The sequence below is a fragment of the Microtus ochrogaster genome, chromosome 4, assembly GCF_000317375.1.
Source record: "Microtus ochrogaster isolate Prairie Vole_2 chromosome 4, MicOch1.0, whole genome shotgun sequence".
Taxonomy (NCBI): domain Eukaryota; kingdom Metazoa; phylum Chordata; class Mammalia; order Rodentia; family Cricetidae; genus Microtus; species Microtus ochrogaster.
In genome coordinates, this window is record NC_022011.1 from 89,311,371 (window position 1) to 89,330,895 (window position 19,525).

At 43.7% G+C, this 19,525-nt stretch overlaps 1 protein-coding gene across 1 annotated transcript in view; it reads right to left on the bottom strand.

The window, feature by feature from the left end:
* Nucleotides 1-17,694: 17,694 nt before the first annotated feature.
* Nckap1 (NCK associated protein 1) overlaps nucleotides 17,695-19,525 on the bottom strand; it is a 78,268-nt gene continuing 76,437 nt past the window's right edge. The window contains 1 exon segment of the mRNA XM_026789642.1: nucleotides 17,695-18,797. Coding sequence (XP_026645443.1) covers nucleotides 18,681-18,797 — 117 coding nt within the window. The 3' untranslated portion in view covers nucleotides 17,695-18,680.

Genomic DNA, 19,525 nt, shown 5'->3' on the forward strand with positions numbered 1-19,525 from the left:
CATGTGTGTGTGCTGTGCATGAGTCTCTGTGTCTGTGTGTCTATGTCTGTGTCCATGTGTGTGTGCTGTGCATGAGTCTCTGTGTCTGTGTGTCTCTGTGTGTGAGTCTCTGTGTGTGTCTGTGTATCTTTGGTGTGTGTGTGTGTGTGTGGTACTTTGAGTTGTTCATATTAAGTAGAGCCTATAAAATCTTAAAATAATTTTTGGCATGAGGCAGGGAAGCAGGCCTGTCAAATTCTATGGGAGAGATAGAAGTGAGCTGTCTGCAGAACAAAGGGTCCACCAAAGGGCAGAACTCTTCCACTTTAACCCAGAATTCTGTGCCTGTGAATGTTCCCCAGTGAAGAATCAGATATTGGTATATGATATGCAAGTATAAACTGTTGAAGTGATTTGAACTAAAGAAAAGGAAAAGAAAACGGCATAAGGAAATGTTCATGATAGATGGAAAAAATTTGAAATTATCAAGCAAGGCAGGAGTGTAAATTATGAAAGAGCATTTACCTACCGTGCACAAGACCATGGATCTCATTCTTATAATCACCATAAAACACACACACACACAAACACAAACATATACATACACACACATACAACACAATTATTATCTAACAGGGGTTATTACATGATGTTATGAAAGTATATCATCAAAACTATGAGATAAATGATAGAAGATGTCAGGATAGATACATAATTGTGGATGCGATGCAAATATAGATATAGTTATAGAAACACACAGTTCTAGAATATGTTATATATGCTTGCGGACAGATATGGATTTTAATTGTTTAATACAGAGTGTCCCATAGAGTATGCTTTTATATATAGCTATAGATATTAAAATATCTAACAAAAACTTTCTGAGGAATGAAATTCAGGGAGATTTTAAGGTTTGTATTCTTTGATTATCTGCAAATTTCCTGAATTACCATTGATTTTCTTCAGCAAGTATATAAATGTTCCTCAAGGAGGAAATATTACTCTAAATGCCAAAAAATCCTTTAAATTATGTACATTATGAGAAATTAAAATAGATCAACCAGTTACCATACTTTATCATATCTGGTATCATATCATTCTGAAAGAAAAATATTGTATTTTCTATGTTACTATTTCTCAAGTCCCAATATTTCTTTCTCAAAAGAGTTTTATTTTTAACACATGTGTGTCTGTCTGTGAGTGTGTGCACATGCGTGTGGAGCCTACAGAGGCCGGAAGAGCACACTGGATCCCCTGAAGCTTGAGTTACAGGTGCTCATGAGCCCTGTGCTGTGAGGGCTGCCGTGGGCGCTGGGAACTGAACCTGCCCTCTGGAGGAGCATGTACCCTTGACCACTGTGCCTTCTTTCCAGGTCTATCAAGTCACAGCTTCTGATTGCAATGTTTTGACCTTTGGGTTTTGTTGCAGGCAGAGCTGTATTTCCCAGGCCATCTGAGCTTCAAAATTCCTCAAAATCCCTTGGCAACAACTGAGCCATCGATTTCTTAGGTGCTGTTGAGGTGTAATTGATTTTTTTCTAGTTTTAGGATGCTAAACCACCCATTAGTTGAAACATGATTTAAAAGTCATTTCAAGTTTTCTTTGTGAAACAGCTCAGATTGTCAAAGCGAAGGAGTATCCAGTTCTGAGTAAGACTATTCTAATGGCCTATGGATTGTGTATGAAACATTTCTAATTGATTTGCATATTCTGTTTTTCCTAGTGTAAGTCATTTAAATGATTTTTCTGTGTTAACTTACCAGCCCAAGTATGACTGGCTTGGAGTTCCGGCAACAGGAAATTTGTTTTGGCATCCTGTTCCCTTGTGCTGTTCCACCAGGGGCTGTCTTCTCAGCCCAGTTACAAGGAAGGGAATGTGGTTACCTCCGCCAGAGAACACCACCTTCGAGTGGGTCCTTTCTAATATAATACCCAGTCTCTGTGCCAACTTTCATAAAAAAAATATTTCCTTTCCCACCTTGGAAGTCTGGGACTTTACCTGATATATAGCAGAAGACCTGTCCTGGAGCAGCGCAGGAAGACTATGGAAGAAGCAATGTTTGTAGTCTCCTGGGAGCTGCTGTTAAGAAAACGGCACTGGGGTGGAAACGGCATACGCTGAAAGCTTTCAACAACAGGGCTCATGAGAGAGTCTCCCTTGGTCTTTAAGTTTCTTGGCTTTCATTTGTGGGTGGTCTTGAAAAAAAAATAGAATCGCTCCCCTTCTTACTTTTTAAGAAAGTGGGCTTCCTGATGTTCAAGACGTGGTCTCTTTGCTGTTGAATAGTCTATATGTCAAACAAGTAGGTTGTGAGCCTGGGGGAGGGGTGGGATTCTCCTGTCTCCGCCCCCATTCTGCTCTAGAAGCCCCTGGGAGAGAGACGCTGCTACCACAGTTGGCATGGGCTTTGGGGATTCAAACTCAGGTCCCAATGCCAGTACAGCAAGTGCTTTATCCGCTGAGCCCTCTTCCCAACCCCCAACTTGTTTCCATTCAAACTAAGGAGCTACAATGTATCAACCTCTTCTCCTGTTCTCACCAGGAAAGGCAACCGCTGATAATGGCTCCCATGCTCAGTGTCAAATGCCTGTTTCCTTTCATCTCAGAATCCCATTACCTTGCCAGTTAACAGAACAAACCCAGTTCCTATTACCAAGCCCTGCTAAATATACAAACAAACTATAACTCATCAGACGCTAGTTACTAATACTCAAGATAGAATTTAATACATTTGTTTCCCAGTCAGATGACTTGTGAGAGCACCATAAAAACATCTCTACTGACAATAATAAAAGATTGATTCATTGCATTTCCTGTTCCCTACAAGACTAAAGTCTTGTAGTGTCTACCTAGAGGTCAGTGGTTCTCAACGTGTGGGTCGTGACCCCTGTGGCAAACTTCTATCTCCTAAAATATTTACATTACGATTCACAACAATAGCAAAATTACAGTTATGATGTAGTAATGCAAATAATTTTATCATACGGGGTCACTACAGCATGAGGAGCTGTATTAAATGGTTGCAGCTTTAGGAAGGCTGGGAGCCACTGTGTATTGGCAGAAGAAAACCACAGAATTTCAATTTTATTTTTTACTAATTGCTTGGGCTCAGTTCAACTAACACAGAGGGGTGGAAATAGGCTTTTCTTTTTCCAGCTTCAGTTTGATTTGGCTTTGTTTAGGTTTAGCATAACATTCCGCCTTCTGGGTGTTTGGAAATCTCTGGTCTGTGTTTCTAAATTAGAGGTTCTCAGCCCATGGGCCGCAACTCTTCGGGGGTCATATATCACACATCCTGCATATCAGACGCTTACGTTACGATTCACAGCAGTACAAAACTACAATCAGGAAGTAGCGGTGAAACTTTTCTTTTTTTTGGCTGGGGGTCGCCACAACGTGAGGAACTGTATTAAAAGGCTGTAGCATTAGGAACACTGAGAATCACTGCTGTAGCGTTTCTTTTCAAAATAAGAGTTGAAATGACTTTGTTGCTACTTTTTAACTGTAATTTTACTACTGTTGAAATGAATCATAATGTAAATATCTGATATGCAGGCCATCTAGGATGTGGTACCCCAAAGTGGTCATGACCCACAGTTGAGGATAGCTGGCCTAATTTCCCACCTCCAAGAACCCCAGGGAGTTTATTCACACTGTTGGGTATGGAGGGTGGAGTGGGGAGGAGAGAGGAGCATTCTAGATTCTAGACCAGGTTTCCTCATGACACTTGCAAATTTCCTGCCTCTGCCACCTCATCTCACCTTCCCTTCGGGACCTTGCTTGTCACTAAGACACGGTGTAGCTTTTCCAGGAGCAGAGCCAGCTCGGTGTGACACCCAGGCAGCATGGGTCCTCAGGCAACCAAAGACATGGTGGACCTTTGCCTTGACCTCACTGCAGCCAGGACTGGACATGTAAGATATAATCTGCTCACAGTTTCCTACATAGCTTCCCTCAGCTTTTAGGAAAGATTACAGAGAAGGGGAAGCAAGGAGCCCTGAGGAAAGGCAAAAGGTTTTTAAAAATGTTTACCCCTTTGCTGACCCTTGCCTTTCCTAACTGGGAGTTGCTAACGGAGAAAAGCAACGTGAGAGGCTTTGCTTTGGCAGAACTCTTCCAGGAATGCGCCATGCTGCACACGGTCATTGAACAGATGTTCTATACAGGTCGTGCTGGTCAATAATTTGAAAACAATCTAATGAGTAATATGAACTATTAAAATCTAATTTAAAAAAAAGATGACTGTCTACCCCAGAAAAAGCACACACATATGTAAGCATGACAGTATGATAGTTGATCTGATCAATTTGACCGGATCTGGAAGCACCTAACAGACATACCCCAGCCATCTATCTGATCAACTTGACTGATCTAGAAACACCTAACAGACATACCCCCAGCCATCTATCTGATCAACTTGATTGATCTAGAAACACCTAACAGACATACCCCCAGCCATCTATCTGCCTGGTATTTCCAGAGGTGCTGAACGGAGGAGAGAAAAGCACCCTATGGGGTCAGCCCCACCCCTGAGCCTGGCGTTTGAGACTGAATCCAACGACAAAGTGAGCTGAGCACAGCGCCTATCTCTCTGCAATGGCGGCTCTTGGTTGTCAACTTGGCCACACCAGGAACTAACTAAAGACCCAGGCTGCTAGGCACACCTGTGAGGGATTTCTAGTTAACTGATTCATCGGAGGCCAGAAGACCCAACTTTGATTTGGGCCACATCTTCTCGTGGCCCCCTATAGGAAGGACAAGGAAGAAGGAAACACTCTCTCTTTGCCTGTTTGCTCTCACCTTGCTCACAAGTCCGTTCCTTCACTGACAGTAGAGCCGACTTCTTTGGAATTTTCGCATATACTGAAGATCAGCTGAGCCATCAGCCTTGCGAGCTGAGCAATCTGGATTCTTGGACTTACCCCTGGGGAGACAGCCACTGTGGGAATAGCAGGGCTGTAACGGTAATCCTGTGTATGTACTACCCCCCCCCCCGCCACAGACAGACACGCACACACGCACATGCACACACATTCTCCCAGTTCCGTTTCTCTAGAGAACCCTGACCCATAACACTTTGCTTCTGCACCCGGTGCACCTGGGCACAATGTGACCCAGCCACCTCACAGTCTAGTCACCGTGCCTTCCCAACCGTGATGCTGTACCCTCAAACTGTGCATCCAAATAAACCCTTTGTGACTAATGCCAGAACCGTGTCAGAACCCTTAAATGGGGCCCCACATCCCTGTGACCTGAGAGCAGGTGCTGAGTATCAGTGGTCCGAGAAACTTACCACACTCTGGCCTTGGAGTGAGAAAGGAGCACGCTCCTAAGCCCCCCCCCCCGCGGAGGCATTGGGGGTCTGTATCAGCGTGGGTACCAAGCTACACTAGCAGCAGTGCCCTAGGAATTATTTGTGTTGCCCCTGATAGATGTGAACATGCTGGGCTAAAAGCAGGAAACCCCAAGGCTGGCTGGGCACCAGCAGTTCCAGTGGGCTCTGGTTTATGCTCTCCTCCAGAGCCAGTTCTCCTGGGGAATGCAGGAGTCGACAGCACAGCCTGCTATGCTGCTCATAAATTCTGGGAACACATTAGCCATTCAGAACGGTGGCTGTACCTCTGTAGCCAAGATGGGGAACTTACCAATTACCAGCTGGATGAGAAGCCAGAATGGAGGTTTACTGAACTAGCTCTCTCACTTGTTTTCCACGGGGATGTAATTATAATAAATGGAAGGCAATTAGCATAATATGAAACCATGAGCGGCACGGATGTAACAACATTTGCTGCTCTTCCAGAGGATCTCAATGTCGGATACCCGTAACAGGTAACTCACTCCAACTCCAGGGAATTTGTCAGCCTGGCCTCTGGGGACAGCTATACTCATGTACACATACCCACAAGCAGACAAAATGAGTCCCTAAAAGAAAAGATAAACTATAGTCGTTATAGAAATGACACTCTTGCATGACACTCTTCTTGGGGAGACATAAACATCTACTCCCCCAGAAGCAATGATACCTCAAAGGAGGGACCTCACCAAAGTACAACTTCTGAACCAATGAGTTTAGTTGGGGTTACTTACAGGAGCAGAAATGACTCAAAGACAGCTGCATCACCAAAGTTCCTCTTAGCAGGAATGACAGCTCACAAAAGCTGGGGACCTAGACTGTACTGCAGTCCTGGTAGCTCAACAGGCTGCAGAGTGACTTTTCATCTCTTCCAGGCAGCGTAGCTGGCCTAAGAATCTCATTTGCAGTCTTGCTGGTTTGAGAGTGTCTCTCAGCTGTCTTTACTGTATATGTGTGCTTGGGCACAGAGGAGCCTAGTAAATCTGGCTAGTTTTAGGGACTTCCTGAAGCCTTTGAGTTGTCTACTTCCTGGCTTAAAAAGTTTCTTTACAGGATGGAATTTTTATTTCCTTTAGAACTTCCTGAGCCTTAACCAGCTTCTCTCCGAAACAGAAGGCTTTTTTAAAAGTTCTGTACAGCTAAAGGCATCGTATGAGCCAGGCAAGGCCACACCCTCATGTAATATAAACACCTGGGAAGAGAAAACACAAGAATCAGGTGTTCAGGCTAGCTTGGGCTACAAAGTGACCTCCCCCTGACAGAAAGAAAACAAAATAAAATTTTAAAAAATTGCCACACAATTTGGTAATATCTATTTAAAATTCTTACTATAGTGGTTTGAATGAGAACTGTCCTCCATACACTCCTTGGTCTTTGGTTGGTGGCACTGTTTAGGAGGTGATGAAACCATTAAGAGGTGTAGTCTTGCCAGAGGTAGACACCTTTAATCCCAGAACCTGGGAGATGGAGGTAGGGTGATCAGAAGTTCAAAAGGGGATCAACGTGGGGTTGTCCGCAGATGTCGCTCAATGGGTAATAGCTGCCATTTCCTTCCGTCTCTGTGAACTGACTGCCCTCAGTACCACCGTAGAGAGGAGTCCCAGCATCTGTTCCCTAGCCGTTGGCTTGTTTCACTTAGCACATCTTGACTCTTTACCCATGCTGTTGCGCATGTTAATTTCCCCCTTTTTACAGCTGAATAAAATTTCATTATGAAGCCGGGCAGTGGTGGCGCACGCCTTTAATCCTAGCACTCAGGAGGCAGAGGCAGGCGGATCTCTGTGAGTTCGAGACCAGCCTGGTCTACAAGAGCTAGTTCCAGGACAGGCTCCAAAACCACAGAGAAACCCTGTCTCGAAAAACAAAAAAAAAAAAAAAAATTTCATTATGAACCACACGTGTTCCTTCATTTACCATGTGTTGATGGGCATAAGTTTACTGACTTTTCCTGTATGCTTTCTTTCCTTATTTATTTATTTGTTCATTTGTTTATTGGTTTTTCGAGACAGAGTTTCTCTGTATAACAGCTCTGGCTATTCTGGAACCTGCTCTGTAGACCAGGTTGGCCTCAAACTCACAGAGATCCACCTGCCTCTGCCCACCAAGTGCTGGGATTAAATTCATGCACTACCAACACCTGGCCTGTGATCGACCATTTTTAAAGCCAAATTTTCCCAGAGAATGAGTTTAGAATGCAAAAGTGGCCAAAATAGAAACAATTTGAACAGAGCGTTTTCTGTGCTCTGGTTTCTGGCTCACGTTTCGAGACAGGGTCTTACTCTGGAGCCCAGACTGGTCAGGAATTTAGTGTAAGTCCACACTGGTCTTAAACTCATGGCAATCCTCTTGCCTCATCCTTCTAACTCTGGGGTTACAGGCGTGCACCAACATGCCCAACTTGTTCTTCGTTTTGAACTTGGTTTATGATTCAGAACGAAGCTAGATGTTTAACAAGAGCTGCGTTTCGGGGTGAGCTGTTGCGTATGCCTAAGAAAGACCTTCACTGCCATTCTCTGACATCCACAGATTTATACTAAGGTCTAAAGTCCTCCTGGGCAAACGTCACAAATCCTGATTCATTTAGTACCCACGCACATGGAACTCTGTCTGAGACATGGAACGGGGATTCAGTGAAGACCAATATACGAAGGGAAACGGGAAACGGCAGAGTCGTTTCTGAGCTGACTGAGGGTAGCTGTAACTCAATAATGAGGTTGGCTGATTTATACGGCATGGACACCTATGAGAGTGTGGAACAAACATGAAGAAAAACCGCTTGTACAAAAACGGGGAGGTGCCAAGTGCTCTTCACAGTAAACCTTTCTTGTGATGAACAGTCTGCCATGTGTGAGCAAGAATTCAAGACTTTAAGAGAAGCCCAGATCCCTCCTAAAGGCCTCAACCCCATTAAACCAGGGCCAAGCCTCAAACCCATGTGGGACAAGACATAATTAAACCACAGGAGATCCAGAAGAGAAATGTGGTCAGGGATTCAACTGCTGGGCTCTGGCATCAAGGAGAAACAGTTTCCTGCGGAGACTGCTTCCTTAACCAGTTTGTACAACTACCTGGCCTCGTGGAAATGCTGTGGAAGCCAAAGCAGCGACGAGTAGGCGTTAAAAGAGCTCCCTTAATGCGCTCCCAGCAATTCCAATCAGGGCCAACCTTGGCCACCCACCCCATCCTCAGCTGAGTGCTGCAGAAGCTCCGTCCCCGTCACGGAGCTTGAACAGCTGTCTTGCTTTAGCCACGGCGATTACACAGGTGTTCTGGTAGGAGCAGCAGCTCCCAGAGGCCGAACAGTGAGTGAGCTTCTGTCAGCATCCAGGGGGATCCAAAGTGTTCTGGAAGAAGTGTTTGTCAGAGCCTTGGAGGTCTGCGCGACATGTGGGGAAATGGTTACGGCAGTTTAGATGTGCGGAGTCCCCGTGGGTCCCTTTCCATCCAGTGGCCTTGTAACCAACCTCCTCCACGGGACCGCATTCACACACATCCGCTACACGGCAGCGGTGTAACTCACAACAAAGGGTCCACTGAAGCATTTTTCTTCCAAAATACTTGGGTTCGCCTGTACAGAAACTCACCATTTTGACTCCGGGGGCTGCTCCTCTTACAGAGCTCCTGAGCTAATCACTAGGACTAGCGCAAGACAACTAGCTGCTCCAGCTCCAGACTCCCACGCATCAGGTGTGAGAGGGAGCCTACCTTACTGATCTGTGTGTTTACCTGTTAAAAGCCAAGAACAAACAGTACAGTTTGTTAAATAAAGAGGAACTCTATGAAATATTAACCAGCATGCCACATGCTACAAACCTAGATCGGGACACTGGGCTACCAGAAGCATAGAAAGTCCAGGAAGGATGCCACTGTTACCCCAGAGGACACCGAACCACATAGCTTGCCAGTTCCTACCGGCCAATGGGCTCCACCGATACTGCGGCTGAAGTTCTCTGTAGTCTTGAGCCACGGATAAGCCTACCAGCTGCCTAGGCACAGCGATGATTCCTGGAACTCTTACCTTCTTGCTTAGATCTGGAGTTCCTCATGGCATCTGACTGTGTGGACCTTGCAAAGAATCCAACGAAGCTCAGAAAAATAGATCCTTGGGTGAGACTTTCACCATGCCCTACACAGTACAGAATCAAGTAAATGGGAAAGGAGTCAACCCACGAGACAGTCCTCAAGATTTTGTCAACCCACAGAGCTAACGCATACTTTATATACTGCTATACACTGACCATCGGAAAACACGGAAGTACAGACTCGCCCACTGTGAACACACAAACCCATACTCTGTCCCTTTGAGCCATCATCATGATTTGGAGCTGCCAGAGTGACAAATTAGTTTGCAAAACCTCCCTACACCACTCCTCCTGGTTTCAGTTAATTGAAAGATTAGGCTGGAAAGCACCTGTTTTTATTGGTGGGGAGCTTACTGATGAAAATTACTTAAAAGAAAAAAAAAACAGAAAAAAATGTCAGGAGAAAGCACCTCAGTGTATTGAATACAGCTGTGTTTTTCCATGAGCTCAGTAGAGAGCGGTCCCTGCACTGATGCCCACTGTGATAGGCCTCTTGAGAGCAGGGTCTGTGTTTTTCGTGTTTTCACAACAGACACTTCATGTCTCTCAGTGGAGCAGGAAGTGCAAACAATCCAGCAAATAGACTTAGCCCTTAAAAGCTTGTGGCCAACTGAGTCGATATGATATCAATTACGTCATGGGGAAAAAGATAAAACAAAACAAAAAGCAGTAGTCAGAAGGCTTCCGCACTTCTCAGCAGATGCTGGGCTGTTAAAGAAAATGCAGACTTGTTTTAAATATCTTTGGATGTTAGCTTTAAAAGTTTCTCGACCCTGTCGCAAAAAACCGAAAAAAAAAAAAAGTTTCTCGATGTGAGAAACTATGTCCGTAGGGCAACACACTGCCCCTGGGACACTAATGAATTGGCTTCGACAAATACTTTCCGATCCAATGATAAAATCCACCTACTATAAACAGCCATCACAGTTCCGCTTCTGCCTGTGCCAAAAGATTTCTTCAAACCTTTCAGTTAAGAAGTCAGCAGGGATCAAAGAGTTTCCACCGTGCGTGGACTCATGTCCTTGAAAGGCCGGGGCATCTTTCAGCACCTTATAATTTTGAGGTACTAAGTTACATGTTCAAGAAAGGCTCCTTTCTCAGCAGAAAATGAGAAAATACAATATTCTACAGGCTCAGCCATGCTCTGTGATAGGGAAATAATAGGAAATACGTTCCTTTCCTGCTCAGAAGAGTCCACAATTGCAAGCGTTTTGCTCTTAGTCATAGCAAAGATTCGACTTGAATGCTAGGTCACAACTGACAAAATGACCCGGTTTCTCCCTAACCCCTTCATGGCCGCTCTATCAAGATCTCCCACTCACCGCTCTCCTACTCAGTCCCTCCCCGAACTCTTGATCCCCATTTTCTCATCCCCCACCCCCAGTTTACCCAGGAGATCTCATCTCCTTCCAGGGAAATCCATACATCCCTCTTAGGGTCCCCCTTGTTTACCTAGCTTCTCTGGGGCTGTGGATTTGTAGCCTGGTTATTCTTTGCTTTATGTCTAGTATCCACTTAGGAGTGAGTACATACTGTGTTTGTCTTTCTGGATCTGGGTTACCTCACTCAGGATGATTTTTTTTTTTTGTTTTATCCATTTGCCTACAAATTTTCTGATACCATTGTTTTATATAGTTTTGTAAAACTCCATGTGTAAATGTACAATATTTTCCTTATCCATTCTTTGGTTGAGGGCGTCTAGGTTGTTTTCCAGGTTTTGGCTATTATGATTTATGCTGCTATGAGCATAGTTGAGCAAGTGTCCCTGTGGTGTGGTTGAGCATCCTTCAAGTATATGCCCAAGAGTGGTATTGCTGGGTCTTAGGTAGATAGATTCCTAAGTTTCTGAGAAACTGCCATACTGACTTCCAAAGTGGCTGCACAAGTTTTCACCCCTACCAGCAGCGGAGGAGTGTTCTGTTTATCCCACATCCTCTCCAGCATAAGCTGTTGTCAATGAGTAACAGTTATTGTATATAAAAAAGAATCACAATTGTTTAAATATCAAGTTCTGCTATATAATTACTCAGAAAATAGTTGTCTGCTATAAGCATACTGGAAGCCATTCCACATTTAAATTTTTATTTTATTGGTTTTTTTAGTACTTCAGAATAAGGGCGTGGCACAGTTTCCTTGTTAGCAGCAACTGGATCCACCACAGATACAGCAGAGCTCACTCCGGGGTCCAGAGGCCTTCAGCCGCCGTCTCTAGTCACTCTTGGTGACTGTGACCTGCAGCCGTGAGGAACATTCATTCTCCAAGGTTGTTCTGCTGTCCCGAGAGCCTATGAGCCTCTCCAGTTCTCCTTGTGTGATCAGCTGCCAAAGAAAGGGCCGGTGCAATCTTGAGCAAAGCTGGTGTATAAAATGTCAAGGCTTATTAATCCCTGGCGCTTGGCGACATCAGATCACCAAGCCAGCCTGGTGCAGGAGGAATTGCAGCAAAGGGATAGGATTACAGTTAAGGGCCACAAAGCCCCAGCATTGTACTAGCCCTAGTACTGACTCCAGCTCGAGATGAGTCACTAGGATGGAAATATCATTTATTCATAGACAGTAACTGCCAGGGTTACTCTTTGTTCTTCAATATTTTGTTTATATTTCCAAATTAACTTTTTTCTCCAACAAGGAAAATATTTTTGATATCCCACCGATGCTACTTTGCCTCTTTCTCAAACTTCCCAGGCAAGTGAATTATCTTGCTGTATGAAATAGCAGAAGACCCTTCTCTCTGTCACCATGAAGGTATCCATATTCCGGGTACTGGGAATCCTCTAATTCCACATAACTCAGCAGGCTCAGCAACAACTCTAGAACCAAGAAAAATACAATCACTGTTCCCCACACGAAGTGAAGCAACGGGCAGCTCCAGCGAAGGAGATGTGCGGCTTCTGCCTGGCCACCACCCTTCTCCACCTTTCCACACACTTTCTGAGCTATACAGGGCTGGAGATCAGACCACACAGAAAGATGAAATAAACAACAGACCCTAAGCTCAAGACACTCTGAGAATGAGACAGCCATATTATGATTCAGTGGGTTCTATTATAAAGGCACCCACAAGATTGAGAAGAAGCAGACAATGGTGTGTTAAGGAGCGGGGATACTGATACTTAAACTCAATACCTAGAACATGAACAGGAGTTTAGGTCAGAATGTAAGAGAGCATTCCATTGTATGGTCAGGGAACAGCATGCAGAAAAGAAGAGGGGCTGCCAAGGAACAATCGTCACCATTGAGTGTCACAATGACATCTTACACATATTACATGTAGAATACACACATTATTATGTATATATGCCACAGCATAATCTTAAGATTAATTTTAGCCTTGTTTATATGTTAAAATGAAGGACACCCCTTAAAATGTGAGATTTTCAGAGTCTAGCCACACCTGAACATGTCACATACTCATGATATAATACTGCTAAAAGAAAGATAACCTGAAGACAATTTCTGAAGAAGCAAAAGCAAATCATCTGGGCTGGAGAACTGGCTGCTCTTCCAGAAGACCCGGGTTCAATTCCCAGCATCCATGTGGTTGCTCACAACCATCTGTCCTTCCGGTTCTGACACCATCTTCCAGCTTCTTGGAGCACCAGACATACAGATATAGCATTACTACACACAAAAGGTAAATACAATTTTTAAAAAAAATTAAGAGGTATATTAATATCAATAATACGTGACATAGTACCTATGTTGTTATGACAGATGCCTGAGATGATTTAAAGGAGGAAATACACGTTGGTACAATCTCAGTTGTCTGTTCCTGGCTTGTGACGAGATGGAGCGTCATGGTGAAGAGGCATGGGGGAACAGAGCCTCTCCATCCATGGCAGGCAGGAAGCAGCAACAGCAGGTAGCACGGGACTGTCTCCACTGACCTTCTCCTTCCAAGTAGTCCCCACCTCCGCTTTCTACCACTTCCCAGGAATTGTCATATTTCAGACCCATATGGATTAATCTGCTGCTGACTAAGCCAGAGCCTGTGATGGTTTTATCTTGACTGCCAAATTGACTGAACTTAGAATCACCACGACTCTAAGTTTGTGGCTCATGCCTCTAGGCATGTTTGGGAGTTTCTAGATTGGCTGGTGTATTAGGGTTCTCTAGAAAAACTGATAGAATAAATATAAATTTATATTCATATACATTTATATAGATGGACATATATATATAATTACATTCATGTATTTAGACGGCTTATTAAAGCGGCTTACAGGCTGTGGTCCAGATAGTCCAACAACAGCTATCTCTGGAGAGTAAAGTCCCGGAGGCTGATGTCTCTGCTGGTCTTCCATCTATATCACAATATATTAGAAATAGGCTCTAATAAAGAGAAGGAATGCCTCAGCAGCAGGGTATTTGAACTAGTCCGAGTGAGGGCAAGCAGGCAAAAAGCAAAAACTTCCTGCCTGCCTGTTTTTTTATGTGAGCTGCCGCCAGGTGTGGTCCAGACCACAAATCATCCAATCAAGAAAATCCCCTCAGAGGTGTGCCCAGCTGCTTGGGCTGTAGTCGGGAGTAGCTGGGGGAACTGAGGTGGGAAGCTCCATCCTAAGTGATGGTGGGACCAGTTCCATGGGTTGGGTTCCCAAACTGCATAAAAACAAGCAAGGGAACTGAGCGGCTGTCACTCTGCTTTCTGAGGATACAAAGTGACCAACTGCCTCACACCCCAGCTGCCATGACTTCTCTACATGATGGACTGTGCCCCCAAACTGTGACTGGAAACCCACCTTTAACTCCTTAAGTTACTTTTCTCAGGGGACCTGACACAGCAATGCAGAAGAGAACCAAGGCTGACCCATCAGGATCCACGGACTTCTCAAAACCCGTTTGCTGGCCTGGTACCAGCTTGATTGTATGGTATGGGAAGCATTTCAGATTCGAACTCTAACATGGAAACAGGCACAAAGGAGTCTGAATCAACACACAAATCTGAATCAACACACAAAGTTGAGGCCAACAGAGGTGACAGATGCAAATAACAAAATCAGGATCAGTAAGGACCAAGGAGTGGGCAGAGTACCCACGCCCAGCCAATCAAGGAAACTGCTTTAGTACTTGGAAGAGAGCATGGTACAATATTAAAAATGTGGGCTAGAATGGCAACACTCATGCCCTTTAACGCGGGCTTTAATACTTCTATCGCTTCTCCGCAGGAGACCTATTTGAGAGACAGTTTCTCTCATTTATGACAACTGGGGAAGTTTGGGATGAAGCTTGGACAAGAAAGTGCCTGAGTGGTGAAGAACTTAAGCGTTGCTTTCTATGCCTTGTATTTTAGTGAGTACAAAAATGTACATGTTGAGTGATAAACTCCGCATTCATATGTGAATAATCCAGGAGGCAAAGAATGCAACTCCTGGACTAGGTTTGCATTTTCACTTGTGCTCCTTGCAGTGTTTACACAAATGGCTCCTTTCTGAGCTCCAGTAAACGGGCTCACCATCACATAGGACCGAGAACTAAATGAATGATACTCAGGTTACATCACATACACAGCACAATGTGATGCTCTCAATAAATTACTCATTACTGCCTCGGTCAGTAATGTTGGCACGGACCGTCACAGGAGCATCAGTCAAGGCTAAATTTTTCCTTGCTTTGCCACCCCAAGTTCTTCCGGCTGGACCTTGCATCAGGTAGCACAACAGATCCTTGTATACTGGGACTGTAGGTAAAAAAAAATTAGGGATGAAATGACAGCTCTGACCTGGGAAGTAGTGAATTCTCTGCTCCTTGGTGTTAGCCTCTGTAAGGTTAATAAGTAACTAAGTGTCCACTTCCCCATGCTTTATGACATCCATATGTGTACCAACAAGTCATCATGTAGGTTATGACCTGTAAACTAGCTTTTCCCTTCTTTTCTACTTATTTTACATCCCGACCACAATTCCCCCCCCCCATCCCTCAAACCCACTCCTGTTTCTGTTCAGAAAGGGGCAGGACTCCCACGGGTATAAACAAAACATGGCATATCCAAGTTGTGGTAGGACTAAGCTCCTCCCCTTGTATTAAAGCTGGACAAGGCAAGCCAGTGTGACATCCTGGCTCATACAATCCTTCCTCTCTCTCTTCAGGATGCCCTGAGCTCAGCAAATGCTTGGCTGTGGTCTCTGCATCTGTTTCCATCAGTTACTGGATGAAGGCTCTCTGATGACTATTGGGATAGACACCAATTATGAGTATAGCAGATTATCATTAGAAAATCATTACGTTGACTTTTTTCTCCAGTAACGTTTGGTTTTATCCTAGGTCTCTGGGTCATCCAACATCTGGGTTCAGGCGCTCCGGGCAGTGGCAGTGGCAGGCTCTCTCATGGCATGAGTCCCAGTCATTGGTTGACAAATCCCAATCTTTGTGCCACTTTTAACCCAGCACATCCCATAGGCAGGAGAGACTGTAGGTCAAAGTTTGTGTGATGTCCTAATGCCTCTGCTGAAAGTCTTGCCTGGTCAGAGGAGATGGCCCGTTCAGGCTACGTATCCACGATTGCCAGGTCGTCCTCGTAGCTAGATTCCTGGGAGTTTCCAGTGCATCAGTTCAGACCTTGAAGTGCTCCCCCTCCTTTCCAGCCGTCTTCCGTATTCTCCCCTCCCACCCACCCCAACTTCATCTCTCATGTTCCCCCACCCCACTCACATCCTGGTCTAGTCACAAGATCCATTTGCCCTTCCCAGGGATATCCAGGCATCCCCCATGAGCCCACCTTGTTACCTAGTCTCTGTGACTGGAGCACAGTTAACCGTTACAGCTAACATCCGCTTATGAGTAAGAACATATTATGCTTGTCTTTCTGGGTCACCTCACTCAGGATTCCTCTAGTTCTGTCCATTTGTCTTCCAATCCACGATGTCATTGTGTAAATGTGTCACATATCCTTTATCCATTCTCCTTTATCCATTCTTTGGTTGGGGGACACCTAGGTTGTTCCCAGGTTCTGGGTGCTAGGAATAAAGCTGCGATGAAGCAGTTCTCACCTGGCCTGAAATCTTAATCCTGTTGCCTCTCCCTCTCTAGTCTGGTATTCTCATTTATTAACAATTCAATGTCCTTTTAAGTAAATATACTCATCTTAGCTGTAACTTGAACTGCCCCTTTATGTCTTTAGAATACAAGCATTTATGTGATACTAGTTATAGTTTTTCCATAAGTGCTGTGCACACCACTAAACAATAACATAGAACTGCAAATTCAGAAGCAGTATTTTCATTCTGAAGCCAGTTACACTGCTCCACAGGTAACAGCCCCAGAACCAGGACATCAGTCTGTTCGGGCTGCTTTAACTAGATGCCTCCGACTGGGTGGCTATTAGGGAATCTCCAGATTAATGTGCTGGTAGACCTGGAGTCTTCACGGCCTGCCTGCTGGTTCAGATGGTGCTTCCTGTGTCCTCACATGGTGGCAGGCACAAGGAACCCCTCCCTCAGTGCAGCATCAACCCCGCAGGCCACTGCATCGTCACACCGGAGATTACATTTCAACATGTGAAGCTTGGGGAACACGGCCTATTCCAAAGTTTATGAATATTATTTTTCAAGTTATTGTATGATGCAGCAAATGCATAAGAAAACAGCAACTTCCTGCTGTTTTTTCTAAATACAAGGAATTTAGAAAAGGAGTAATATTGTGATATCTGAAAATAGCGAGGAGCATATAGTTTATGAGAGTGCCTCAATAAAGTTATATCACCATCGACAAATACCAAACCATATTGAAGGAGAAATGAGTTTACTGGTTAGTCACTAAGGGATTAAAAAGAATTTTTTTTTCTTTCTTAAGACAGAGTTTCTCTGTAGCTTGAACTGTCCTGGAACTCACTTTGTAGACCAGCCTGGTCTCAAACTCAGAGTTTGAGGCCTGTCTCTACCTCCCGAACGCTGGGATCAAAGGCATGTGCCACCATTGCCCAGCTTATAAAAAGAAATCTTAACAGTTCGGTGGTGACGTTAGCGTGAGTTGAAAGCAATTACAAAGTACCTTGTCTGAGTGTCTTAAAAGTGAGTTTGGAAGTAATGTCACCAGAGTATATAACAGCTGTGAACAGCTCTCGTCTTCAGGCAGAGCTGAAGAGGCTGTCTTTCACCATGCCCTTCTGCCCATCAACCACAAAGCAGAGAGGCTCTGCGAGCCTCCACCCAGGGCTGACGCAGTCCTCAGCAGCACACATTAGCTCTATAGTCTCTCCACTTTTCCGTATTCTTCAACAACTCCATTTGATTATCGATAAAATCAGCAAGCCAATGACACACGCATGCACGCACAGACATGCTGTCTTTTAGTTCTTATATTTAAAACAAGGTCATGTAGTCTTACTTCCTAATTTCAGGTTTTTTTCCCCAGTGAAATATTTTCTAAAACATTTAAACAAATTTTGTAATAATGGATTTGCTATCATAAGATATCCCTAAATCTATGTTTACTTTAAACAAAGTTTAAACTAAAAATTTCATATTCTTGAATAAATTTCCAAAGATCTTAAGGAAATAATTCAAAATATGATACAGTCTAGTGTTTATTTATGTTATGGCAGATACACTTGAATTTCAAAATTTAAAACATATAAAAAGTGGTTTGGGACTAACACCTGTATCAACAGCTGACAAGTGTCTTGTTGTTTATTATACAGCAGGTACGCGGTAGTGCTGACGCCTGTCGGGCAGCATGGGATGAGATCATCAGTAGGCTTTCTACAGCAACAGCATATGCTGTTTGAGAGACTCAATCTGCTTCCAATGCTCAGGTTCTAACATTTCTAAGGTTAAACAATGTTAGAGTATTTAGTTTGGCAAATGTTCAAAATAAAGTGGAAATGTCTTCGTAAGCATCACACAAATGCACATCCACTCTTGATCTCTGCGAGAACCATAGGTACAGATCAGAACTCTCCCTCTAGGAAATAATTTACACACAGATGAGTGCTATCGTATCACTATCTAAAATAATCACTAAATACAATTCATTTTCAGAAATAAACAAGCAAGTTTTTTTTTCATTATCAGTTATCAAAAACATGTTATGGTATTTCAAACAAAGGATACTCTAAAATCATAGAATTTCACTGAGTTTTAAGAATGTGCAACTAAATCAACCAAGTATACCGTATTACACCATATTAGGAAGCCAATGATCAGAAAACACAACGGCATGAAGAAATTGATCCACAAAAGTGTTTTCAGGCTTTAAGGTAAAACAGCTCCACAGTTTACAGATAAACAAGGCAACAAAACCGCGTGCTTGTCTTGAGTGAATATTCTATGCAGAAGATGTAACACTTTGTTTGTAGACAGCATGGTACGCGTTTCTCAGCAACACATAAGGAAAACAAGATTCCAAGAGATCCATTGTTAGGAATGGTGATTCCTGTACAATCTAGAAAAGTAAGAAAACATGTCAGAAGTCAAGTTACTCACTCAACGTGAGTAGTAAACAACCAACAACCCTATATTCTTCTCATTAGAAACAGATACCAACTATTCTACTTCAAGATCTAAAATACAAATGTGCCACAGTGAATTCTACCAAAATACTGTTAACGTGGTTTTCAAGTTTATCAATTATTCAATAGGAACACATGGAACATAAATCTTCAGCAATACTCTAAACATAAAGACGACCACAAAAATATTTAAAATGTAATGGCACATTAAAGAGCTAAATAAAAACCAAGCTAGAAAGTGGGGGGAAAAAAAGTCAGCTATAATTAAATGCATGCAGTAAACTCTAGAACTCAAAAGGAAAAAAAAGACTACTATGTAGGTGATTGGAAAGATCATCTGGGAAAACAATGGAGCTCTGAGTTCTGCTGATTCTCCATGGCTAAGGAAACTACTCTGAGAAGAGCCTCGGGCAGATCCACAGACACAGCCACGGGGAAGCTCAGAGAACTGAACTTGATATATCAGGGAAGGACAACATCTGCGCACATCCTCAAGGAGTCTTACTTTCTATTATTGCCCGACAGCTAGGAGTGGTGCCAGTCTTTGCAGGTTTGAATGGAGTGAACACAGGAAATGGAGGAAAATCAAAAATTGCAAAAGAAAAACAAAACAACACAACTTTCACTTGACAAGAAGAGCTATGTTAAGGACTGGATCTTC